This window comes from Notolepis coatsorum (assembly GCF_963971535.1).
Source record: "Notolepis coatsorum genome assembly, chromosome: 14".
In the NCBI taxonomy this organism is placed as follows: domain Eukaryota; kingdom Metazoa; phylum Chordata; class Actinopteri; order Aulopiformes; family Paralepididae; genus Notolepis; species Notolepis coatsorum.
The window spans coordinates 71,626,775-71,649,954 of NC_140178.1; the positions used below are offsets into that span (position 1 = coordinate 71,626,775).

General features: G+C 44.8%; 1 protein-coding gene across 1 annotated transcript in view; it reads right to left on the reverse strand.

Annotated features, from left to right (window-relative positions):
• Positions 1-19,664, reverse strand: part of grid2ipa (glutamate receptor, ionotropic, delta 2 (Grid2) interacting protein, a) — a gene marked incomplete at both ends in the record, with an annotated part of 95,302 nt that extends 75,638 nt beyond the window's left edge. Inside the window, 4 exon segments of the mRNA XM_084328704.1 lie at positions 7,496-7,650; positions 8,653-8,985; positions 10,592-10,845; positions 19,583-19,664. Of these exon segments, the coding sequence (XP_084184830.1) occupies positions 7,496-7,650; positions 8,653-8,985; positions 10,592-10,845; positions 19,583-19,664 (824 nt within the window).
• Between the last annotated feature and the right edge of the window lie 3,516 nt (positions 19,665-23,180).

Here is a 23,180-nt window from a genome sequence, read left to right on the forward strand (position 1 = left end):
CCTTTGTCGTGTGGCAGTGAAAGGGTTAACCGCCAGTAGTGTGGTAGTGAAAGGGTTAACCTTCTGTAGTGTGGTTGGTGAAAGGGTTAACCGTCTGTGAATGAATGAATGAATGAAAACTTTATTTAACAGATTGCAGAATGGGTACAATACAGTACGGCTCAATACATACAATTGTTAAGGGGATGCAGACCTGAGAAAGACGTTTGTCTTGTTTCCATCAGGGTCCCCCATTTTCAATTCATATAGACATATATGACATACATGACATACAGATAGTCAGTACTGCTACATCTATACATTTATGACATACCAGATTTGCAAATACAGTACTGTTTGTGATACAGAAGGAGTCAAGAAAAGGGAGTATATACATTTGACGTAGAAACTGTACATTGGAGGAGGTTGGGTGGGGGGGGTTGGGTACATTGGGATATTGACAACCATACTGGGTAATTTACATTGGAGGTGTTTGGGGGGGGGGGGGGGGGGCCGGGGGGCACACTGTATAAACAAGTAACACTGTACATTGAGGGGGGGGGGGGGGAGACACTGTACAAACAAACACAATTGTACATTGAACTATTGACAAAACCATACTAGGTAAATGACTGTACATTGGAGGGGGTTGGGTTAGGATATTTACAGGGGCCAGTGTTGAATTGCAGTCTCCCGTAGGTGTCCCTTGAGAGAGGTTTTGAAAGTGGGTAGTGATCCACATTCCTTTACAGCTTTGGGTAGCTTTGGGTAGGTAGTGTGGTAGTGAAAGGCTTAATATCTCTCAAGCAAACAATAGGCTTGTTCGAGATGGATTTCGGTTTGCCTCGACTAGTAGACGAGAGTAGCCGAGTGAAGCCGGGGGAGGAGTTAAAAGGGCGGACACTGCCGATTTCACGAGAGCCTCTCGCCTAGTCTCGCGCGGCAGATACGCTTTCACGTCACCACACACACATTACACACCTGTCCAGCTCATTACAATGCGATGGCAAAATTAGATCAATCAGATTCAAATGTACAGCACACCATATACTGCTATAGTGGAATATACTATTCATATACCATAATGTATACCATCTTGTTGCGCGCTCCTGGCCGCACGCACACACAACACACTGCTGAATAATTCTGTTTTGCATCAATATATATATGTATACTGTGTATATTGAGGCAAAACATAATTATATATACAGTATTGAGGCAAAACAGACGACGCATGTGTGTATGTATGTGTGTGTGTGTGTGTGTGTCTGACAGCTTGAAGTTTATCATGATGATATGATGATAACGCATAACATAATAAAGTTTTCAATCAATCAATCAAACGTCTCATAACTCCCTGGCTGTCACGTGGCTGGTGACTGACAACTTTTCTGAGCCAATAGGCGCTTTGCGCGACCGTAGCAAGTCGCTTCCCAGCCGGGAGCAGCCGGCTGAGAGGTACTGTGGAGCCTCGCTCTGAAGGCTGTGCGCGGCTCGCTCCCGCGGGAGTTCCGCGCCTCGCCTCGTCAGATTTTCAGAGCAAGTCGGACAACATTCTAACCGTCATGCAACGCGCTTGGCGAGGCCGTAGTAAAACCTGCGCAGATCTGCGTCCGCCTATCCCATCTTGAACAAGCCTATTATCATAATCTCTGACACTCAAAGTATTCATCATATCCCATCACCCCCAACCACATACACGCCCATATGCACAAACTAACACAAATGTCCATGGACACACACACACACACACACACACACACACACACACACACACACACACACACACACACACACACACACACACACACACACACACACACACACACACACACACACACACACACACACACACACACACACACACACACACACACACACACACACACACACACACACACACACACACACACACACACACACACACACACACACACCTTAAATCATCTGGAAACAAGCCCATTTATTGAAATATTAATATGAATAATATTGGTTGTCTGGATCATATCAAGTCAAGGCAAGTGTTCCTTTATTAATCCCATTGAGGAAATCCTGGTGCCACTACCACTGTGCCTGAACTTTGCAATAATGGTATAACTTCTTACAAATTCAATCTTCTCTGTTGTCGGTTAATCACTGTTCCGTACTTTTTTCACAATATTTTACCATTACTGAAAAATATGGTGCTAAATGGTTTCCAGTGTATCTGAAAATGTGTCTCAACACATTCCTGGCCAACCACGTATAAATACGTGATTGGGCGCCATCCTTAAAAGGCCAACCACGTATATATACAGTACGTGTTACCACTCGTTTTGCTTTTATTCCATTTTAATATCCTACTCAATGTCACGAGCTGTATTTTGGCTGGAAACGGCATATCGGGACTCCGAAAGTGCAGTACCGGCCAGATCCTGGTATTGGCGCTGTCTCGATAATGCAGTTTCCCCTGTTGCAGACCGGGTATAATTTTTTTTTCATTCCGGGTTAGCTTTTCTGTTAGCCTGAAGCTATGGCTTTACCAGATCGCCTGGAATACTTTTTGTGAATTCAGTATGCAGTAAAGGAATATAGCATCAGCCAATGGACATAGCGATCTACCAGATGGCGATCAAATAACTGGGAAATTCTTTTTGGAATCCAACCGGCCACAGGTAAGAGCTATTTGACGTCAATTTCAGTCTGATCCGGCCTTGTTCTCATAGCCATCCACCCGGTCAGCGTATGATGTTGCAATAACGAATGCCGTTATTGGTAATCAATAATCAGAAACGACTTCCCCCGCCCCCCCCCCCCCCTTTCATGCATTCATGGTGGACCATGATACCGATCATATGCATTTTGATTTTTAACTCTAGCTTGTGTAGGGCCGAAACGCCAATCAATTTAACGTTATTACCTTAGCGCCCTATAAGCAGGAATTACCCCAGAACATTGAGGTATATAGTTCATATTCACAACGCTATAAAATGGGAACGTATTGATGAAAAAATTATTTCTTTATGGCATATTGAAGGGAAGGTATATACTGTCAATTGACAATGACAATGGACACATAGCAATAATATAAAATATAGATTTAGCTCTACAAACAACCTCACGCACAGTGAAAACTTGTAATGAAAAGCTGGCCTCATAGAGTGGGATTAGACGGGCCCCAATGGCCCTGAATGTGTTAAACACCACATAAACCCATGGAAGCAGGCCCGGACTGGCCATCGGGACGTTCGGGACGAATCCCGATGGGCCGGAAGTAAAGTGGGCTGGTCCAAAATTATGGGGGGGTTCGGCCCATTTAGTCCACTCCGATCGGCCCACTTTGGTAGGGTAGGGCTGACAAAGTTAGATGTAAAAATGAAAATTGCCACAGAAAGATGCTTAAAAATAGCCTACTAGCTCTTGCAGTGATTTCAGTCATCTCCCAGGCTACATGGTCTGTACGGCGGGCCAGTGTGAGTCGGTGTGTGGGCCACTAATGTGGGCCGGTATGTGGGCCAGTGTGTGGGCCGGTGTGTCGGCCGGTGTGTGGGCCGGTGTGTGGGCCAGTGTGTGAGTCGGTGTGTGGGCCACTAATGTGGGCCCGTATGTGGGCCGGTGTGTGAGCCGGTGTGTGGGCCAGTGTGTGAGTCGGTGTGTGGGCCACTAATGTGGGCCGGTATGTGGGCCAGTATGTGGGCCGGTGTGTGGGCCGGTGTGTGGGCCAGTGTGTGGGCCGGTGTGTGGGCCGTTGTGTGGGCCGTTGTGTGGGCCGGTGTGTGGGCCGGTGTGTGGGCCGGCAGTGGCACCGGCAGGATTAAATTCCATAGTACGCATGCTTGCTCGCACAGAAACAGTCCGTCCAGATGATGTAGCCTACACAGCGCTCTACTACAGATACACTACCCAGAGCGCAACGACACACATAGGTGACAATAGTGTGTGTGCGTGCGGGCCGGAGTGACTCTGAACGTCTCAGGCTGAATTTGTGTCCCCTAGCAGCCTATCCGTGACATCGAATGAGAGAAACTCAATGCCATTTGGAGCATACCGTAGCGTAGCCTAATTCTCCTAATTCTCTGACACCATAGCCTATTCTCTGACAATATAACCCTTCAGAGACGTTTTTTGTTGTCCTTTTAATGAAGGAATACTCTCCAAATCAGATAACACGGACGATTGCTTCTACTGTGCAAGCTGCCTGCCATTGCTGTTTGAATGAAGATTTGCTTCTGTGTCGTCTAAGGCTGACCCCTATTAGTCGAATAGTCGACTAATCGATCGAAAGGAGCCGTAGTCGACTGCCAACCTCTTAGTTGAATGCAAAAAAAAAGAAAAATTTATAATTATTTTTTTTATTTTTTTCTTATTCTTTTATCATTCTTTACAAAAGAAAAGAGGCCTAGAAGCGTGGCTAACGCTAATGGCACGCATACCAGAGGCTAACTGCCTAAGAAAACAGGCACAGAGGCAATGAAAGAGGATTTCACCCATCTAATGAACACACTAGACTAGACAAATATCAAGATGTATCCATCAGTGGACCAATTGCATGCTTTTGCAGAGGACAAGAAGCCTTTCATCGACTCCTTCAGACATTAAGCACCCCCCACAGCCCAAATAATAGTCAACTATCGGCTCATTTCGGCCAATCAAAGTCGACTATCCAAATCCTTAGTCGGGGACAGCCCTTGTCGTCAAATGTTGTGCTTAGTGAACAATGTGAAGCTGCCTGGAGATATAGCTCTAAGGTGGAAGAGCTGATCAGCAGAGGGAAGCAGTAATCTAACAACTGAGAATTTCAAACAGTAGGCTATCTTTCCTTATTTCAGATTTTTGATACACTGTTTCTCCATCAAGAAAGCTTTTTCATAATTCGGATGGCATTTTACTAACTTCAGTGTCAACCAAGAATGATATGCAATTCGAAATTGGCCCCTGTAAAAAGAAGAGCTGAAAAAGCTAGAATTAAAAAAACTAAAATTGCTAGTAAAAGATGCAGAACAATATTTGAAAATTACAGACCTGTTTAGTAGAGGAAGGAACAAGTGACTTGCTGCGAAACATGCTGGTGATGTAGAGTAGGGCAGTTTAATTGGGGGAGAGACAGAGAGAGTGACAGACAGACAGACAGACAGACAGACAGACAGACAGACAGACAGACAGACAGACAGACAGACAGACAGACAGACAGACAGACAGACAGACAGACAGACAGACAGACAGACAGACAGACAGACAGACAGACAGACAGTGTGTGTGTGTGTGTGTGTGTGTGTGTGTGTGTGTGTGTGTGTGTGTGTGTGTGTGCACTGTGCACGAGTGCACATCTAGGGGCGGGGTGTAGATTGGTCTCCCTGATGTTGAATCCTTAGCCACAGCCTTGTTTTTTTATCCACTTTTTCTCCTTATTTTCCATTTTTCTCCCATCCCAACTTCGTGTATCCAATTCTTCCCTCCCCTGTCTTGAACGTTGCTAGACTATGCCTCCCACAGGTCGGCTGTAGTGAGGACAGAAGCCTTGCATCACGTGTCCCCTCCGGTACACGAGGAGGCAGCCTGTCGCATATTTTCGCCGCAGCAGCTCGAACTCTCAGTGGCGAGGAGTAACGTGTGGGAGGCTCACGCTGCCCCCGTCACTTCCTGCTTCCGTCGCACCGGCGTCACCAAACCGACCTGTAGGAGTCGCTGTCCACAACGTCAAATCCCTACCCACCGGCTTTCCCACCCTCTAACACTTGCCAATTGTGTTAGTATGAACGACCGGCCAGCCGGTAGCAACGCCGAGAGCTGGGCTCGAACCCAGCGTCTCCTGCGTTAGAGGCGAGCGCCTTGCCCACTGCGCCAATCAGCCGCCCACCTTGGGTTGTTTAATACTGGATGAGTGTTTCATAACGGCCGTTGTGTGGGCCGGTGCGTGGGCTGGTGCGTCTGAATGTCCCGGGCTGAATTTGTGTCCCAGTCCGCCCCTGCATGGAAGTCACCACGTGTGACTAAAATGGAAGATAAATACACCTCAGATGATGGAATGGCAGATGTGCTGCTGGGGACTCTCATGAGTTTATGTGTTTATTAGATTCATGTGGCACGGTGGTGTAGTGGTTAACACTGTCGCCTCACAGCAAGAAGGTCCAGGGTTCGATTCCCGCTTGGGGACCAGGTTTCCATGATGCCAGGTACCCAGGTGGGGTATCTCCCAGGCCTTTCTGTGTGGAGTTTGCATGTTCTCCCCGTGCTCGCAAGGGTTTCCCCCCCGATAAGATAAACCCAATGGAAAAACATGCACAACAACAGATTGCTAACGCTGTGGTGTCCTTGACGAAGACGGACAGGAGCACTTGGATTGGTCCCTGGGGCGCGGCTCACGTTGACGCCCTATCTGCTCCCGGCTGCCCATGGGGGGAAGGACGACGGGATGGGTCAAGCGCAGAGACTCAATCGCATCGGCGACTGAGGAAAGACAATGCATGTGTGTGTGTGTGTATCCCGGTGTGTGCCGCTCCAATTGCATGTCCAGTTCGTTGCATGCCGAATAAAGACCCCCCTAAAGAGGTCCTGCATTATTATTATGTGGTGAATCTGCAGAAAATGCCTTCCATCTCTTTCAGTAACGGTAAAAGATTGTGAAGAAATAACAGTGCAGTGATTTTTGTATCAAGGCAAGGATGACTTGGAACCCACACGTCTGTTTTAACCTGATGAGCTGCTAGAAGATATAACATAGTAAAGTGGTATTTGATGCCTTTTTATTTGGTGAGGATCCTTTAACCCTTTCATTACCACACTACATAAGGTTAACCTTTCACTACCACACTACAGAAGGTGAAAGGGTTAACATTCTGTAGTGTGGCAGTGAAAGGGTTAACATTCTGTATTGTTGCAGTGAAAGGGTTAACACTTTGGTAGTGTGGTAGTGAAAGGGTTAAACAATGTGGTCAGTCCCTGGTGATGGTGAGATTGGCTGATCAGTTGGAGCAGTAATTCAATATGATAATTTATTCTATTTGGGATCATGTTCTGATTAAATGATAATATTGTGATATTTTTGCACACAATTCTGTCATCTAATGATTGATAACCACACGTTAAGTCAAGTCTCTCTCAAAATTAGATCTTCAATATTTGAGGGTTTGTTATTTGAAAATAGCTGCATTTTGGTTGGACATCACACACTGTACAATTTCATGCAGTTCAATGTGATGAACAGCAATTGGATTACGGTAGTTACGGTATCTTGTGATTTTGCGGATTCACCGGATTGTACATAAACAGATATTGTGATGTACAATTTATATCAGAAAACATCCAGATGATTATTGTGATGAGAATTTATTTCATATCACCCAGCCCAACTGATCAGTAAAGACATGACATGACTCAAAGACACTGCTAGAGTACGTGTATGTGTATGTGTATGTGTATGTGTGTGTGTGTATAAAGATCATGTTTCTGCTGTATGTGTGGTGCAGATGATGATCTTTACAAATGTGAAAAGTGTGACTCTGACAAGGAATATAAATCGGAGTGACTGATTGGCTACCTGACGCTGTCAATCAGCTGCTGGTGCTCCTCAGTGATCAGAATGTCAGGGAGGGCGTCGGCCAGGGCCTCCACATCCCTCTCTGCTGCATACTGCTTCAGCACCTCAAACAGGTGCTCCTTCACATCCGGCTCCTCCCCCAGCACCTCCTCCACCTGACACACACACACACACAGAGGAGGGGATACACACAATACATTTTATTTGCATAACTGACTAATTTGACAAGGGCAACAAACATTTTGAAGTGCTACTTCAGATAAACAAATATGAATACTTTATGTATATCCACATACAATAAAAAAAATTATATGCAAATTAACTCATTCCTATTATCATACCGGTATAGGGGGCTTGTTTGTATTTCTTTAAACCAATCACAATCATCCTGGGTGGCGCTAATAGCCAATCACTCACTCACTCACTCACCTCTCCCCCAGCCCTAGTAACCACTAGGGCTGCTCAATTATGGCAAAAATCATAATCACAATTATTTTGATTGATATTGAAATCACGATTATTAATCATGATTACTCATTGATTTGAGAACATCATATGACGATGACCGAATTTGTTTCACCTTTCTTCTCGAGTTACCAAAGTTACCAAAGACATTTCAAAACAACTGAAGAATAATCACAATATCTCGATCATCTCGGTTTCCATGATAGTGGAAAGCCAAAATCCTAATTGAAATTGAAACTGGATGAATCGCCTTCAAGTAGTCGCTTTACCCTACCTCTGCCTAGAACCAATGCTCTAAAGAAAACTGCAATGTATAGAGCCATAACATATTGGAATAGGATCCCATTACATATTATACGGACGGAAAACAAGGACAGTTTCAAAAAGAAACTTAAAGGAGCCATAATCCGGAAGGAAATCAATATTATGTCATGCATGAGTGTAGCTGCAGCCATGTTATCCAAACTTCTTCCGTTTACTTTGTGTTTTTTCTTTAAAGGTATGGTGAAATGGATTCACCTATGATCTTTTGTTTTATTTTCTATTGATTATGTATGTGATATATATGACTGATTTACACTGAATGTTTCATATTTGTATGTGTATATCTGTGAGGACCCCAGGAAGAATAGTCAACACGTTGATGATGACTAATGGGGATCCTAAATAAACATAAAGATAAACATAACCACCTTCTTGTTGAACTCCATGGCCTTGTGGGCACGGCTGTCCCGCACGCTGTCCCCGCTCTGCGACAGCACCCGCATGCTGCTGCTCAGCCTCTTGTTCCGCCGGGCCATGCTCAGTTTGCCCAGCCGCAGCGGCCTCCCCTGGGCCGCCTTGATCATGGCCGCCGCTGTGTCGTGCTGCTTGACGGGGATGCCATTCACCTCCATGACGTAGTCTCCGGCCTTGAGGCCGCTGCGGCCGGCCGGACCGCCGGGCATGCAGTCCTCCACCGTGAGGGGCCGGTCCCCGACGATGGTGAAGCCGAAGCGTCCGTCCGGACCGGGCAAGATCTCAATCTGGGGAAGAAAAAAGGCTTCTATTTAGCTACAGATAAACCATGGCAGTCATTCAAGTTGATGGTGTTAGATTTCGTTTGACTTTCAATTACTGTTACTTATCCTGTCTTCCTTCAGGACAGACTATGTGTTGCGTTGTTGGATGTTGACGTAAAGTCACTCAAATTAAATCTCCCCTTGCTATAATATACACACAGGCTCTTGTTGTCTTTTCCTCTTAACGTGCAACAGCCCGGCCCCGGGCCCTCTTGAGGACGATTTGCCCACCGGCGCGACACGCCACTTTGGTGACCTCTAGCGGCTCGGGTGTGCATACTTTTTAATACAATAAATATATCGAATTAAATCGAAAATACTTACTACTCTATGTACCACTGCTGCTAAAATATTTGCATTAAGTTCTCTTTTACCTCTATATTTATTCACTCAGACATACAAAAATTTAGCTACTGTTTATATTGTATATAGTCCTGTATATTGTGTGTACATCGTGCCCCATGTTACTTTATGTTTATAGTGTCCTATATGTTACTTTATGTTTATATTAGATCTTTTTTATATACACCGTGGGAAGGGGGAAACACAATTTCATTCATCTGTATGTCTTGCACATTACGAGAAGTGACAATAAAGCTGACTTTGACTTTGATACCAGAGAGGGCTCCCGAAAGAAGCCCTCTCTCCTCCAAGGTGAAATACCAAAGAGCCACCTAGATTCTCTGTTCTCACCCTCTCCTTTGGTTTTCTCCCTTTCTGGCGCCTTAAATTTCAACACAACCTTGGTTCATAGATTGCGAGAGACCATCTGCCATCTGGATACCTATCTAGTCTACCTAACTAAAATGTTGACGCTTGACGTAATATCAGGTCAGAAATAAGAATAAACTGTTTTCATATCAACACTCTCTCGGCTTAAGGTTTTTAAGTGAATTTAGACCTATATAATTGTCATAATGGTTTATCTTCTAAGAAAACGCTATCCAAGTCCTACAATGGTAAATGTATGCTGGTAAGATTCAAGATTCAAGAGGTTTATTCTTCACATACATACACAAGACATATAGTGAAATGAAGGTGGCCATGCCCGCTTCGATACAAAAGAATATATACAAATAATAATAGAATAAAATAGAATAGATAATAAAATAGACATGATAAAAGTACTAAGATAAAATACAATACAATGCTAAGCTTACTAATTAAAATGTAATGAGTCCTATGTACACTACTATACAATATACAGTTATACTATATGTCTCTATGCTATACTAACTATACTATACAAAAACATCCAGTTATGTTTTTTTCCCATTAAAGTGACCTTTTTTCTTTCCTTTAAAGTGACCTTTTCTTATGTGTTTAAAGTGACCTGTGGTGTGTTTGTGTGTGAGAGTCTGAGAGAGTGCACGCCACACCTCAAAGTCAATCAGTGTTGCTTTGGATTGACTTAAAAGCTAATCAACCACAGCTCCTATGAAGATATTACCATCTAATATCACCCTCACTGAATCTTTAAACCCTATTTGGCATTGCCAGGAAACATGCTCAAAGTTGCTTCTACACTGAATCCAGTGGTGTCCTGAGTGGGAATAAAGGTGAGTCTGACCCGTTCTATGCGTGACACCACTCCGATACTAGGTGGCACGGTCTTGAGGGTCTGCGCCAGGGCAACAAGGGCTGGGGTGCTGAGGTTGGTCACGTCCTGGCCCTCTATGTCCACCACCTGGTCCCCAGGCTGCAGGCCAGCCAGGTAGGCACTGCTGCCCTCCACCACAGACAGGATGTAGCTGGGCCCAGTGCCGCCCAGCCGGAAGCCAAACTCCTCGGGCCAATTCTGGTTGGTGGCCGGGAGCCCCAGGTCTGGGGGAGGGACAGGGGGAGAGAAAAGTGAGATGACTGGATGGTTAGTATATAGTTATAGTTGGATGGTTCCAGATCACATGTGGCATTTCTGTAAGGGTTTTATAGGAAAAACATGTCCAGAAGGTGAAAGTAAAGGTTGTGTTATACTGTACAATACGTAGTAGTAATTCGTTATTATAAGGCTAATCTACTGGTTGTAGGTTGCTTAAACAGGGCAAGGCAGTCAGATGAGAAGTGCACAAAGCACATCATTGTTTGGGGGCTTATCTTGGTCAGTAATGTTACTGGTATGTTACAAAAATACATTTCAATCAATGCAAAAAGCACTGACACCAGTATATTTTAAGTATTATGTTTGAGCATTTTCTGGCAATGCTAGTAGTGGAAGTAAATGGGGTTTGTTAGCATGTTTGAAAAAACACCTGTAGCACATTCCAAACAAATTCCTAACCATTTGACAACTTAAACTATCTAAAAGGAATAACATGCTAGCAAACCCCTATGGCTTCCACTAGCAATGCATTTCTAACAAATGCTAAGATTTTTATTTCCAATATTTCAAAAAGTTAAATACTGGAGCTAGCACCTTTTGGACAGATTGAAACGACTCCCTGTTTGTGACAAATCAGCTAGGCTTACTAGACAAAGTAAACCGTTCCTTTAAAGTGGTAATCCAGAAGATCTTGGTTTTTGTTTATTTTGGTGACATCTATTGGTGAGAAGCGATCATTACTGCTGAATATTTGCCATCTGTTGACTTGCTCCCAGAATTCATGCTACCTGTTAGTCTTCTTCTATTTATTACAAACAAACTGCTGTTGCTGCCAGATGATTTTCCTGGGAATGTCCTACCAGACACCAGTGTTTAGAACAGGAATGTCCTACCAGACACCAGTATTTAGAACAGGAATGTCCTACCAGACACCAGTGTTTAGAACAGGAATGTCCTACCAGACACCAGTGTTTAGAACAGGAATGTCCTACCAGACACCAGTGTTTAGAACAGGAATGTCCTACCAGACACCAGTGTTTAGAAGAGCCAAGAACAGCAAATGTAAAAACATTCATGAACTGGTTATAGGTATAATCACTATTGTGTTCTATCAGTTGGCGAAATACTGTAGACATCTATTTATATGAAAATGTTCAAGGTTATTACTTACTAAATTACTAAACATCACATGTTTGCATGGCCTGCTTTACTCATCATGTTGTCTCTCTTTGGATGCTGGTTGCAGTTTGCCTGTGGTCACTGTTGTTGCTCATGGGCAGTAGGTTGGGTACGTGTTTACCTGGCTCCAAATAGGGGCAGTCTTATAAAAACTATAGGTTCAATATTATTGGTTCTTCTGACAAAAAAGTGGCACTTTACAAAAAAAAACAATACATACATAATCACACATCCAAAAACACACACATTAGTTTTAGTTTTGCACACATTAGTTTGGTTGAGTGAGTCTGAATATGGCCACCAGTGGACATTGAATCTTTGTGTTGTTACAGCTCAATTAAATGATAAGGCAGCAGTCCCTATAAGACAAGGTATTGCCATTTTTTCCATCTACATCATTTCATGTAGATGAAGCTGTAATTAACACAACACAAGGATTCAAGGTCCCCGGTGACATCACTGGTGGCCATAATCAAACTCATTTACTCTCAGTAACTGTCAAACTAAACCAATGTGATCAAAGCTGTTTAGCATATATATAAACAGCTTTGCTCATATTGGTTTAGTAAAAAAGTACAAAAGATATCAATATCAATATATATTGATATTGATATCTTTTGTACTTTTTACACACGTCTTATGCACTGTTTTATGCTGACCTGCACTTTTAATGACTTTTAGCAATGCCGTGTGTATTGTGAGGAACTACTGTATGGGTACTGTCTGAGTGATATACAGTAGGAAGGGAATGAAATGTGTAGCATGGAGGGATGAATATGTATTGTACTTGTCTATTCTATTCTACGGTTTTTGGATGTGTGTGAGATTATGTGCAAAATAAATCAGCATTGTTTTTTTGTCGAAGTGCCCCGTAAAGTCCACATCTGATAGTAGTGTGGTGCTAGTTTCATGTAGTTAACTTAAGTTAAGTTTATTTGGATCCCCATTAGCTGTTACAAATGGCAACAGCTACTCTTCCTGGGGTCCACACAAAACAATAAATACAAACAAACATAATTAAAAATAAAACCAACAATAACAAACATACAAAACAATATACACAACATAATCAAACATAACCCCCGCCACACACACCCATCCAACCCACCTCATTACAATAGCATTATACCAAAATATTACAAAATTATTAAAATAATAAAATGTTATATATCAAGCATTGTGCCTGTACCCAAAAATAACCTCTTTACTTACTTTTTAAAGCTTTCTTTGCTTGTTGCTTGAGTAATTTCATATGGCAACCTATTCCACTGTGAGATGGCCCTATACATAGCAGTTATTTTCATTGCATTTGATCTCGGTAGAGGAATTGAAACATGACCCCTGGTAACCTGTCTTGTCCCGTAGTGAGTTTGCCCTCAGATCTAAAACCCTAGTGGAACTGCCAGCAGCATACATTTCATAGCACTTCAATAACAATAACAATAACAATAACTTCAATAACATATCATAATGCTAAATTCAGGTGTAGATCAAATCAGTTTTTCGCCGCACCCGGCCGTACGAGGCAGTGTTGCTAACTGACTGACTGGCTGGGTGATCCCTGTTGTTGGAACATGCCTGCATGAGTGGCGGCTCTGGTTTAATCAGGCTTGCCTAGTCTTCTTCCATAATAATGTGACCTTGCTTGTTTCATCTAGTGGGTGGTCAACAATCAAATGCAGGTCAAAGGATCCACTGACATCCATAAGATTGAATAGCCTTGCCATGGCAGCAGTGCAATAGGCCTACCTTGATCGGACAAAATGTGGAAATAGAATTGCATATCAAGGCTGTCTTTACAGTGAAAGACTCATGCAGCTCTAAGACGAATTATTCTGCAAAGCAGTGAGCTGAGGAGGTTATTTCCGACCACTGGCACCGTGCCTATGTGTTGAACCGTTGGCCCTCCCCTGGTCACTGGCCTCGTTCTTCCACTGCAGAGAGCTACCACCGCATCCCAGGAGACACCACTTCATCTGCACTGATCTACAAGCACCAGGAGCTAAGCTATAGAGATACCCATATATGGACTGCTATATAGGAAGTTTGTACTTCTTGTACCTGAGTAGTATACCTCCTATCTTCTGTCACATAGAAAATTATTTACCTCAAGCACCACCTCACCCCCAACCTCCTCACCTCCTCACCTCCAACCACCTCACCTCCTACCTCCTCACCTCCTCACCTCCTCACCTCCAACCACCTCACCTCCTACCTCCTCACCTCCAACCACCTCACCTCCTACCTCCTCACCTCCTACCACCTCACCTCCTACCTCCTCACCTCCTACCACCTCACCCCCTACCACCTCACCCCCAACCTCCTCACCTCCTCACCTCCTACCTCCTCACCTCCAACCACCTCACCCCCAACCTCCTCACCTCCAACCACCTCACCTCCTACCTCCTCACCTCCAACCACCTCACCTCCTACCTCCTCACCTCCTACCACCTCACCTCCTACCTCCTCACCTCCTACCACCTCACCTCCTACCACCTCACCTCCTACCTCCTCACCTCCAATCACCTCACCTCCTACCTCCTCACCTCCAACCACCTCACCTCCTACCTCCTCACCTCCAACCTCCTCACCTCCAACCACCTCACCTCCTACCTCCTCACCTCCTACCACCTCACCTCCTACCTCCTCACCTCCTACCACCTCACCTCCTACCTCCTCACCTCCTACCACCTCACCTCCTACCACCTCACCTCCTACCTCCTCACCTCCAATCACCTCACCTCCTACCTCCTCACCTCCAACCACCTCACCTCCTACCTCCTCACCTCCAACCTCCTCACCTCCAACCACCTCACCTCCTACCTCCTCACCTCCTACCACCTCACCTCCTACCTCCTCACCTCCTACCACCTCACCTCCTACCTCCTCACCTCCAACCACCTCACCTCCAACCACCTCACCCCCAACCTCCTCACCTCCAACCACCTCACCTCCTAACTCCTCACCTCCTACCACCTCACCTCCTACCTCCTCACCTCCTACCACCTCACCTCCAACCTCCTCACCTCCTACCACCTCACCTCCTACCTCCTCACCTCCAACCACCTCACCTCCTACCTCCTCACCTCCTACCACCTCACCACCTACCTCCTCACCTCCTACCTCCTCACCTCCTACCACCTCACCTCCTACCACCTCACCTCCTACCTCATCACCTCCAATCACCTCACCTCCTACCTCCTCACCTCTAACCTCCTCACCTCCAACCACCTCACCTCTTACCTCCTCACCTCCTACCACCTCACCTCCTACCTCCTCACCTCCTACCACCTCACCTCCAACCACCTCACCTCCAACCACCTCCTCACCACCTCACCTCCAACCACCACCTCACCTCCAACCACCTCACCTCCTAACTACCTCACCTCCTCATTACCTCACCTCCAACATCCTCCCCTCCTCACTACCTCAACTGCTCACCTCCTCACTACCTCACCTCCCACCTCCTCCATCTTCCACCTCCCCACCACCTCACCTCCTTCTTCTTCTTCTCCAGCATGTGATTAGAATTGCGTCTTAGATTAGAATAGCTAGATTATAATACTAACCCCTTCTAATCTAATCTAGCTCTCAGCATTGATTGATTGATTGAAAAGTTTATTAACAGATTGCAGAATGGGTACACTACAGTACAGCTCAAAACATACAATTGTTAAGGGGATGCAGACCAGAGAAAGAGAAAGAGGGGGGGGGGCACTGTACATTGGAATACTGACAAGGCCATACTTGGTCTTTACTGTACAACTGGGTTAGGACATTTGTAGGGGCCAGTTTCGAATTGCAGTCTCCTGTAGGTGTTCTTTGAGAGTGTTTTTGAAAGTGGGTAGTGATTCACATTCCTTTACAGCTTTGGGTAGGGCGTTCCACATTGATGTGGCATAATTGCTAAACGTGTTTAGTCCCTTGTTTGAGCCGAATCTGGGTTTTACATGATTTGTGGAGCTCCCTCTGGTGTTGTGATCGTGGTATTCACTGACCTTTGGGAAGTATTTTGACAGGTACATGGGTACATTGGTCGTGTAGTGTATCTTGTAGACCAGGCCCATTGCAAGTTGCTGTACTCTGTCGTCTACTCTAAGCCATGCTAGGTAGGCAAAGTGGGCAGGGGTGAGGTGGGTTCTAGGAGTCAGGTCAAGCAGTAGTCTGACTAGTTTGTTTTGAGATGTTTGTAATTTGGTTTTTAGTGCCTTTGAGGTGCTTTGGTACCATGAGGTGCAAGCATAGTCGTAGTACCCTTGAATGAGTGCTCCTGCCAGAGTCTTCAGGGTATTCTTGTTTACCAGAGAGGAGATCCGGTACAAGAATCGAGTTCGTTGGTTGACCTTTTTTATTACATTGGATGCCATTTTGTCACAGGAAAGATTAGCCTCTAGGATGGAACCCAGGTAGGTAATTTCATCTTTCCTTGTGACAATATTGTCACCCACTGTAACTGAGAAGCCGTCGGTCTTGCTGAGTTTGTTATTTGAACCGAAGAGAATGGACTCTGTTTTGCCCATGTGTAATGATAGTTTGTTGTCGGCGAGCCATATGCAGATTTTGCCTAGTTCCGAGCTGAGGGTTTTTTCAACCTGTAACTTGTTCTTGTCAGAGACCAGCAGGGCTGAGTCGTCCACAAACAGGAACAAGTTGCAGTCACAAGCTGACGACATGTCATTTGCATAAATTAGGAACAGTAGCGGTCCTAGTATGCTTCCTTGTGGAACACCACAGTTCACCGTGAGGGGGGGGGATAGGGTACCGTTTACCTCCACCATCTGTTCTCTCCCCTCCAGGTAGGATTGTATCCAGCTCACTGATAAACTATCAAAACCAATTGCTTTTAGCTTGTCAATCAGAATGGTGTGATTGACAGTGTCGAAGGCCTTTTGTAGGTCTAGCATGACCATGCCGCAGTATTTGCCCGCGTCCACCTCTTGCTTGATGTGGTCGTTCAAATAGAGAAGGCATGTGTCAGTGGAGTGGGATGTTCTGAAGCCAGATTGGAATTCGTAGATTCGATTTTTTTCCGCGAGGTACTTTTCGACCTGTTCGTATAAAATTTTTCCCATGACTTTCGAGATGGATGTAAGGATAGAAACAGGGCGGTAGTTGCCTGGGTCTAATTTGCTGCCCTTTTTGTGCAGGGGTGTTACTCTCGCAATTTTGAAGTCCTTGGGGACGTGTCCCTGTTTTATGGAGAGGTTTATTATGTGTGTGATGACTGGGGTGATGGCGGCTGCTGAGTCTCTGAGGAATTTGGAGTGGATGTTGTCATGGCCAGTGGCCTTGTTCGGTTGGAGGAGGCTCAGTTTTTTTAGTACCTCATCTGTAGTTACCACTTCCAGTTTGAAATCGTCTTTGTGGATGCCTAGGTTCTTGTAGTATGCTACTATGTGTTCTACCCCATACTGCCCTGAGTGGGAGGGTAGTTTGTTTACCAGTGTTGTGGCTATGTTTGTGAAGAAAGTGTTTAAGTAATTGGCTACATCCAGTTTGTCTGTGATGAGCGTGTTGTCCGTCTTTGTTTATGTTTGAGAACCTGGTTGAGTTTTTTTTACTGCAGCCTAGTTGATTATTGAGTAATTTCCAAAGTTCACGTGGTTTATTTTTGTTTTCCTCAGTTTTGTCATTGATGACATTTTTTTTTGCATTTTTTATCATGGAGTTTCCGTCATTTCTTAGTCTGTTTCTTTCTAGTTTGAGTTCAGTCACGTGGGCTTGGAGTTCACTGCTTGTGCTTTTGGTAAGCTTTGACTGACTTTTACAAAACTCAGAGCATTTTTTGTCTCTGGTTTTCATAGCGGTCAGTATTTCAGTGTGCATCCACGGCTCAGCGCTTTTTTTACTCTGGTGGTTCTTAGGGGGGCCATGTTGTTTAGTATTGTTGAGAATTTGGTTTTGAAGCCAAGCCAGGTTTCTTCAACCAGTGTACCATTGAGCTCATCTGACCAGTCCAGGCTCTCCAGTTCAAGGTTAAAGGCCTCGCTAGAGTAGGTTTTGAGGTCTCTAGATGTGACTGTTTTGTGACAGCCAGCCTTTTGCTTTAGCTTTTTACGGGTACAGAATATCATATAATGATCACTTAACCCGCATGCTATAACCCCTTTATTGGAGATCTTGGACTTGTCAGAGGTCAGGATGAGGTCAATGGTAGTCTGAGTTGATTCACATACCCTTGTGGGTTGGTTGATTAGCTGGCTGAGGCTAAGCCTACTGAAGGCCTTGAAGACGGGTGCTGCTTTACGTAGCATGTCCGTGTTCCAGTCCCCAATAAGGATTTTTTCTACGCCCTCCACCCCAGCTAAACATCCATCAAGTGTGTCATAGAAGCCACTGTGTTCTGGCGGTCTATAGATTGTGCCTATTAGTACTGATTTCGCCCTTTCAAATAAGATTTCAATCCATACAGTTTCAATCTCGTCATGGTTAAGGTCAGTACGGTTGATGAATTTGGTATCTTTGTGAATATACACACAGACGCCACCAGCACCGTCTTCTTGTTCCTTGCACATATGTGCACTTAGTTACTGCACATATATTCACAGGCTACTACATTGTCACGTATACTGTTTGCACTAATTGCACATTGCTTTGTCAACAGCATCAGCTACATGTAAATGATTCACTAATGAATGTTGATCTAGTGCTCTTAGACAGGCAGGCTCTGCTGCACCTGCCAGTCCTCATCCGACCCAGTACAACCCTGTAGGGATTAGGGGTCAATAAATATCTTAGTGCATTCTGAGACTCCAGCAGATCAAGTAGTCAATACAAGTTGTATAGTATAAGTTGACATATAGTACAGTGCAACCCAAGGACATTCTATACACCCACGCTACTGCATACTCCCCTCAATCAAAGTGTCTCTGTATATCTCTGAGTCTGAGTCAGCCTCTCACCTTCTCTCTCTCTCTCTCTCTCTCTCCCATAAATAATAAGCTATATATCTCAGAGAAAAAAGACAGGGGGACAAGACTGCAAGAGCATGAGAAGGTAATAAGAGAGAGGAGAAAAAGGTATTGCTATGGGAACACAAAGAAATGTAGGGGAAAAATACTATCACCAGGTCAGTTTCAATGCATAAAAAACACACCCAGCAACAGGGTCTGTAACTGCACTAACACATACTGTATAGATCTCAGCAGCAGGGCTGACTGAATAACACATCAAATCCACAACAACTCAAAAAGCTCCAACTGCTGCATCCACTTTTAATCGAAACATCATAATGAAAACAAGTCATAGGGACATTATTGGTTGCCACGCACATATGCAAAAAAACAACACAAAGAGATCAAAGCCTTTCCCCCCACCCCGGGATACAGGCAGCAGCACACAGACAACACCGGATGATTAAAACTTCTCCTTGCCCTCCTCTCTCTCTCTTTCTCACACAACACTTCTAAAGCCTGTGACCCAGATACTGTACATACATACTGCTTTAGCTTTGTCCTCCTCTTCTTCCACTTTAACACCGGCCGATGAAACAGATTAAGAGAAGACATCATAAAAAGTGGATTTGGAGACAGACAAGTGACAAACAGAGAGAGAAAGACTTACAGAAATCTTTGGAAGCACTCCGGGTCCCGGATTTGCTCTGGCGCAGGGAGAATCGGCCCTTCCTGCTCAGGAAGCGCCTCATCCTTGCCCGGCTAGCGGCGGGGCACGTTCCCGCCAGCCTCCCGACACCCCCTTGCCGGGGGTCGTTGCAGTCAAAGGGTGTCCTATTGACACCCTCTCACTGCTATTCACCACTGTGCCCTTGGGGCGACCCCCTCCCCCAACCAACCCACCGACCCCTTGAACCCCCCTGCCCAGCAAGACGGGCAAATCGAGCGTGTGCCCTAAGAGGTCACATCTGTGGTTAAGGGTGTGGGCCCTTGTCCTGAGTCGGGGAACCAGCAGTCCGGAGCAGAGGTGGAGAGGAAGGCTGAAAGAGAAGGGGGAGAGCCTCTGAACGCCAGGTTCTCCATGCCGGGTAAAGACGGTCCAGGCCCAGCCTCAGCCCCTTACCGCAAAGCTCTTGCCGGAAAAACTGGGACACACACTCACTTGGTCCTTTAATGATTCTTTTGCGAGGAAAAGGTACCGCGAAGCCCCATTTTTCTATAAATACCTCTCCCTCTGTCTCTCTACCACCCTCTCTCTCTCTCCCTCTGTCGCTCTTGTGGATGGGGCCCTCTCAGAGGGCTGAGGAGTGACCCAGAAACACGGTGTGGTGTAGCAGCATGCAGCCACAGGGACGCTACACTCTGATTATAGCGTCTGAACCTCAGCACTGGAGCACCAGATACAGAGATCCAGCTACACAGGCTCAAGGTTATACCTGTCGCCTAGGACTGAGCTAAATATGTTAGAAACAGCATATTGAATCTATAACATGGTGTGACGACAGTAGTACAGTAACATGCTGGTACATACAGTAGGCCTACGTGACCCCGTGGTTGAGGAGGAACCTGACTATTTCTCGGCACTGTCCCAACTTACTTTGACCTATATAGGGATGTTTTAGCGCAAGGCGTACAACAGAACAACAGACCTTGCACAGTGTGAGCCCTGAAGCGCCAGTGTTTCACTGCGACACTGTTTATCTCCTGGAGGAGTTAGCATTGGCCCAGAGGGATTTGGATGGGGATCAGGTATAAACTGAGTGGATGTCGAAATACAGTTCATGCCTAGTTTATCTTGATCAATGATTTGTTTTGATTTTATATTGTTTGTATTTATTTACATGTTCGAAATAAAGCTTTCAATCAATCAATCAATCAATCAATAGCATTATGCACTGCAGAAATAGAGACAGATAGAGAGAAAGAGAAGAACTTTCATTCACGTGTAAGAATATGCATTGTAAATCAATAAATGTGTCTGACCAATTCTCTCCCAAAACCAGAAACCAGATAGCTAAGACAGAAACGAATGATGTCATCGGGTATAAAGTCTGGAGCTGTTCCATAGAAAATGAATGAGGAAAGATGGTGAAGGTAGCAGGGAGAGCACCCAGGAGGATAGTACAGGTTCTGGTTAGGAACTGATAACATTCAAATAGAACAAAGCCCATGTAGGTATAAAAACATTCTATGGGTCGACAAAATCAGTTCCTCTCATTCATCGTCTATGGAGCAGCTGTAGGCTTTATACCTGATGACATCACACCTTTGTCCAGCAGGGAGCACTCTGTCCTCTGGACTTGGCAGTAACAATGCCCCTGTTATGGTGATAGGGACACCGTACATCTGCGAGTGACGTCCTTCGGATGAGATGTTAAACTGAGGTCCAGACTGAATTCCTCGTTAAAGAACCCAGGACGCCTATGACAAAGAGTAGGGGGTTCCCCCGGCGTTCCTGGACAAATTCCCAATCAGGTCTCTGACATCAAGGCCACGTAATCATCCCTCCCTTTTAATTGGCTGATATCAATCCCCATCACCTGAGCCGTTCAGTCATTGTGTAGTGTGATGTGTGTCTGGTGCCAGTGTATGGCAGCCATTGAGCCTGCGTAGCCCACGGTTGGGTGCTACACAGTGGTGGTGACGTTGAGGGAGGCAATTTCCACCCTACATTGTAAAGCACTTTATAAATACAATGAACATTCATCATTCATTCACAAGTCTTGAGTATTTAGTTCCCTGGCTTTGGTCTCATAGTAATATCATATATATATATGATTTCCTAAACTGCAGTGAGGAATCACTTTGGTATCAGAGTAAGGTATATAGATATAACATTTGCATAATTTGGGTAGGCAGTGAATTTCATTCTGATATTAGTCTCGTAGATTACGCCTAAGCATATCGGTCTCCGGATAGTTTGCCAGAAGCCAACAATGCTAAATCAATGGGGTCACACTCCTGTCTGTACGAGCTGACTGAGGCTTGCTGAAATTTACTTTGTGTGCACTCTGGAATAGATTCAGCAAGCCTCAGTTAGCTTGTACAGACAGGAGTGTGACCCCATTGATTTAGCATTGGTTTGTGGCCAACTATCCAGAGCTAGTATGAGGAACAGCATGGATTGTGCTGAGAAAGGACTCTACCAATCAACATCATTGGTACTGTATGTAGGAAATAGGACTATAGGGGTCCAAAAATATGAACTATCCCTTTAAGATTATTTTGAAGTGCTAACCAGCTGCCATATTTTCTTTTTTTTCTTTTTAGCGTTTATCGCTTTTCATGGTCAGACATGACCGACAGATGAGGAGAGGATGAACGGGAGAAGAGGCGGAGAAGACATGCGACAAATGGAAGTCACCGGGAGTAAGCGAACCCGGGACGGCCGCTTCGCGATACATGGTGTGCTACTAGACGGCCCAACCAGCTGCCATCTTAACCAGGACTCACAGGAAGACGATATCTTGTATCTCAATTGGCTAAATAAAGGATATGATGAAAAATTATAGGCTTTTGTGCATCAGCTCTACATTTATTTGAGCAGTTAATTGCCAGTCTTGCAGCCCTATTTTGCACAAGCTGTAAGTTTATCTAACTTGTTCTTGGCTGCAGATGAGCAAACGACATGAACAGTATCGCAGATGAGACGATATCAGCGATTGAGTAACCTACATCAATGAGTAACCTACAACCAACTCTATAAAGGTCTCTGGCCTGAAACAAAGGACTAAACACGTTTCGCAATTATGCCACAACAATGTGGAACGCCCTACCCACAGCCGTAAAATAATGTGAATCCCTACCCTCCTTCAAAACCACTCTCAAAGAGCACCCATGGGTGGCTGCAATTAGAAACTGGCCCTGGTAAATGTCCAAACCACCCCCACCCACCCACGAACCCCCTCCAATGTACAGTTTCTTCCCCCTCGAATGTATATATTTTTTTTGATCTCTTTCTCAGTACTATATATTTGTATGTCTTGTATGTCATAAATGTCTTGATGAATTGAAAATGGGGGACCCTGATGTAAACAAGACGAAAGTCTTTTTCTGGTCTGCATCCCCTTAACAATAGTTTGTATTGAATTTGATTGAAAACTTTATTAACAGATTGCAGAATGGGTACAATACAGTACGGCTCAATACAAACAATTGTTAAGGGGATGCAGACCAGAAAAATACTTTAGTCTTGTTTACATCAGGGTCCCCCATTTTCAATTAATCATTCTGCAATCTGTTAATAAAGTTTTCAATCAATCAATGAG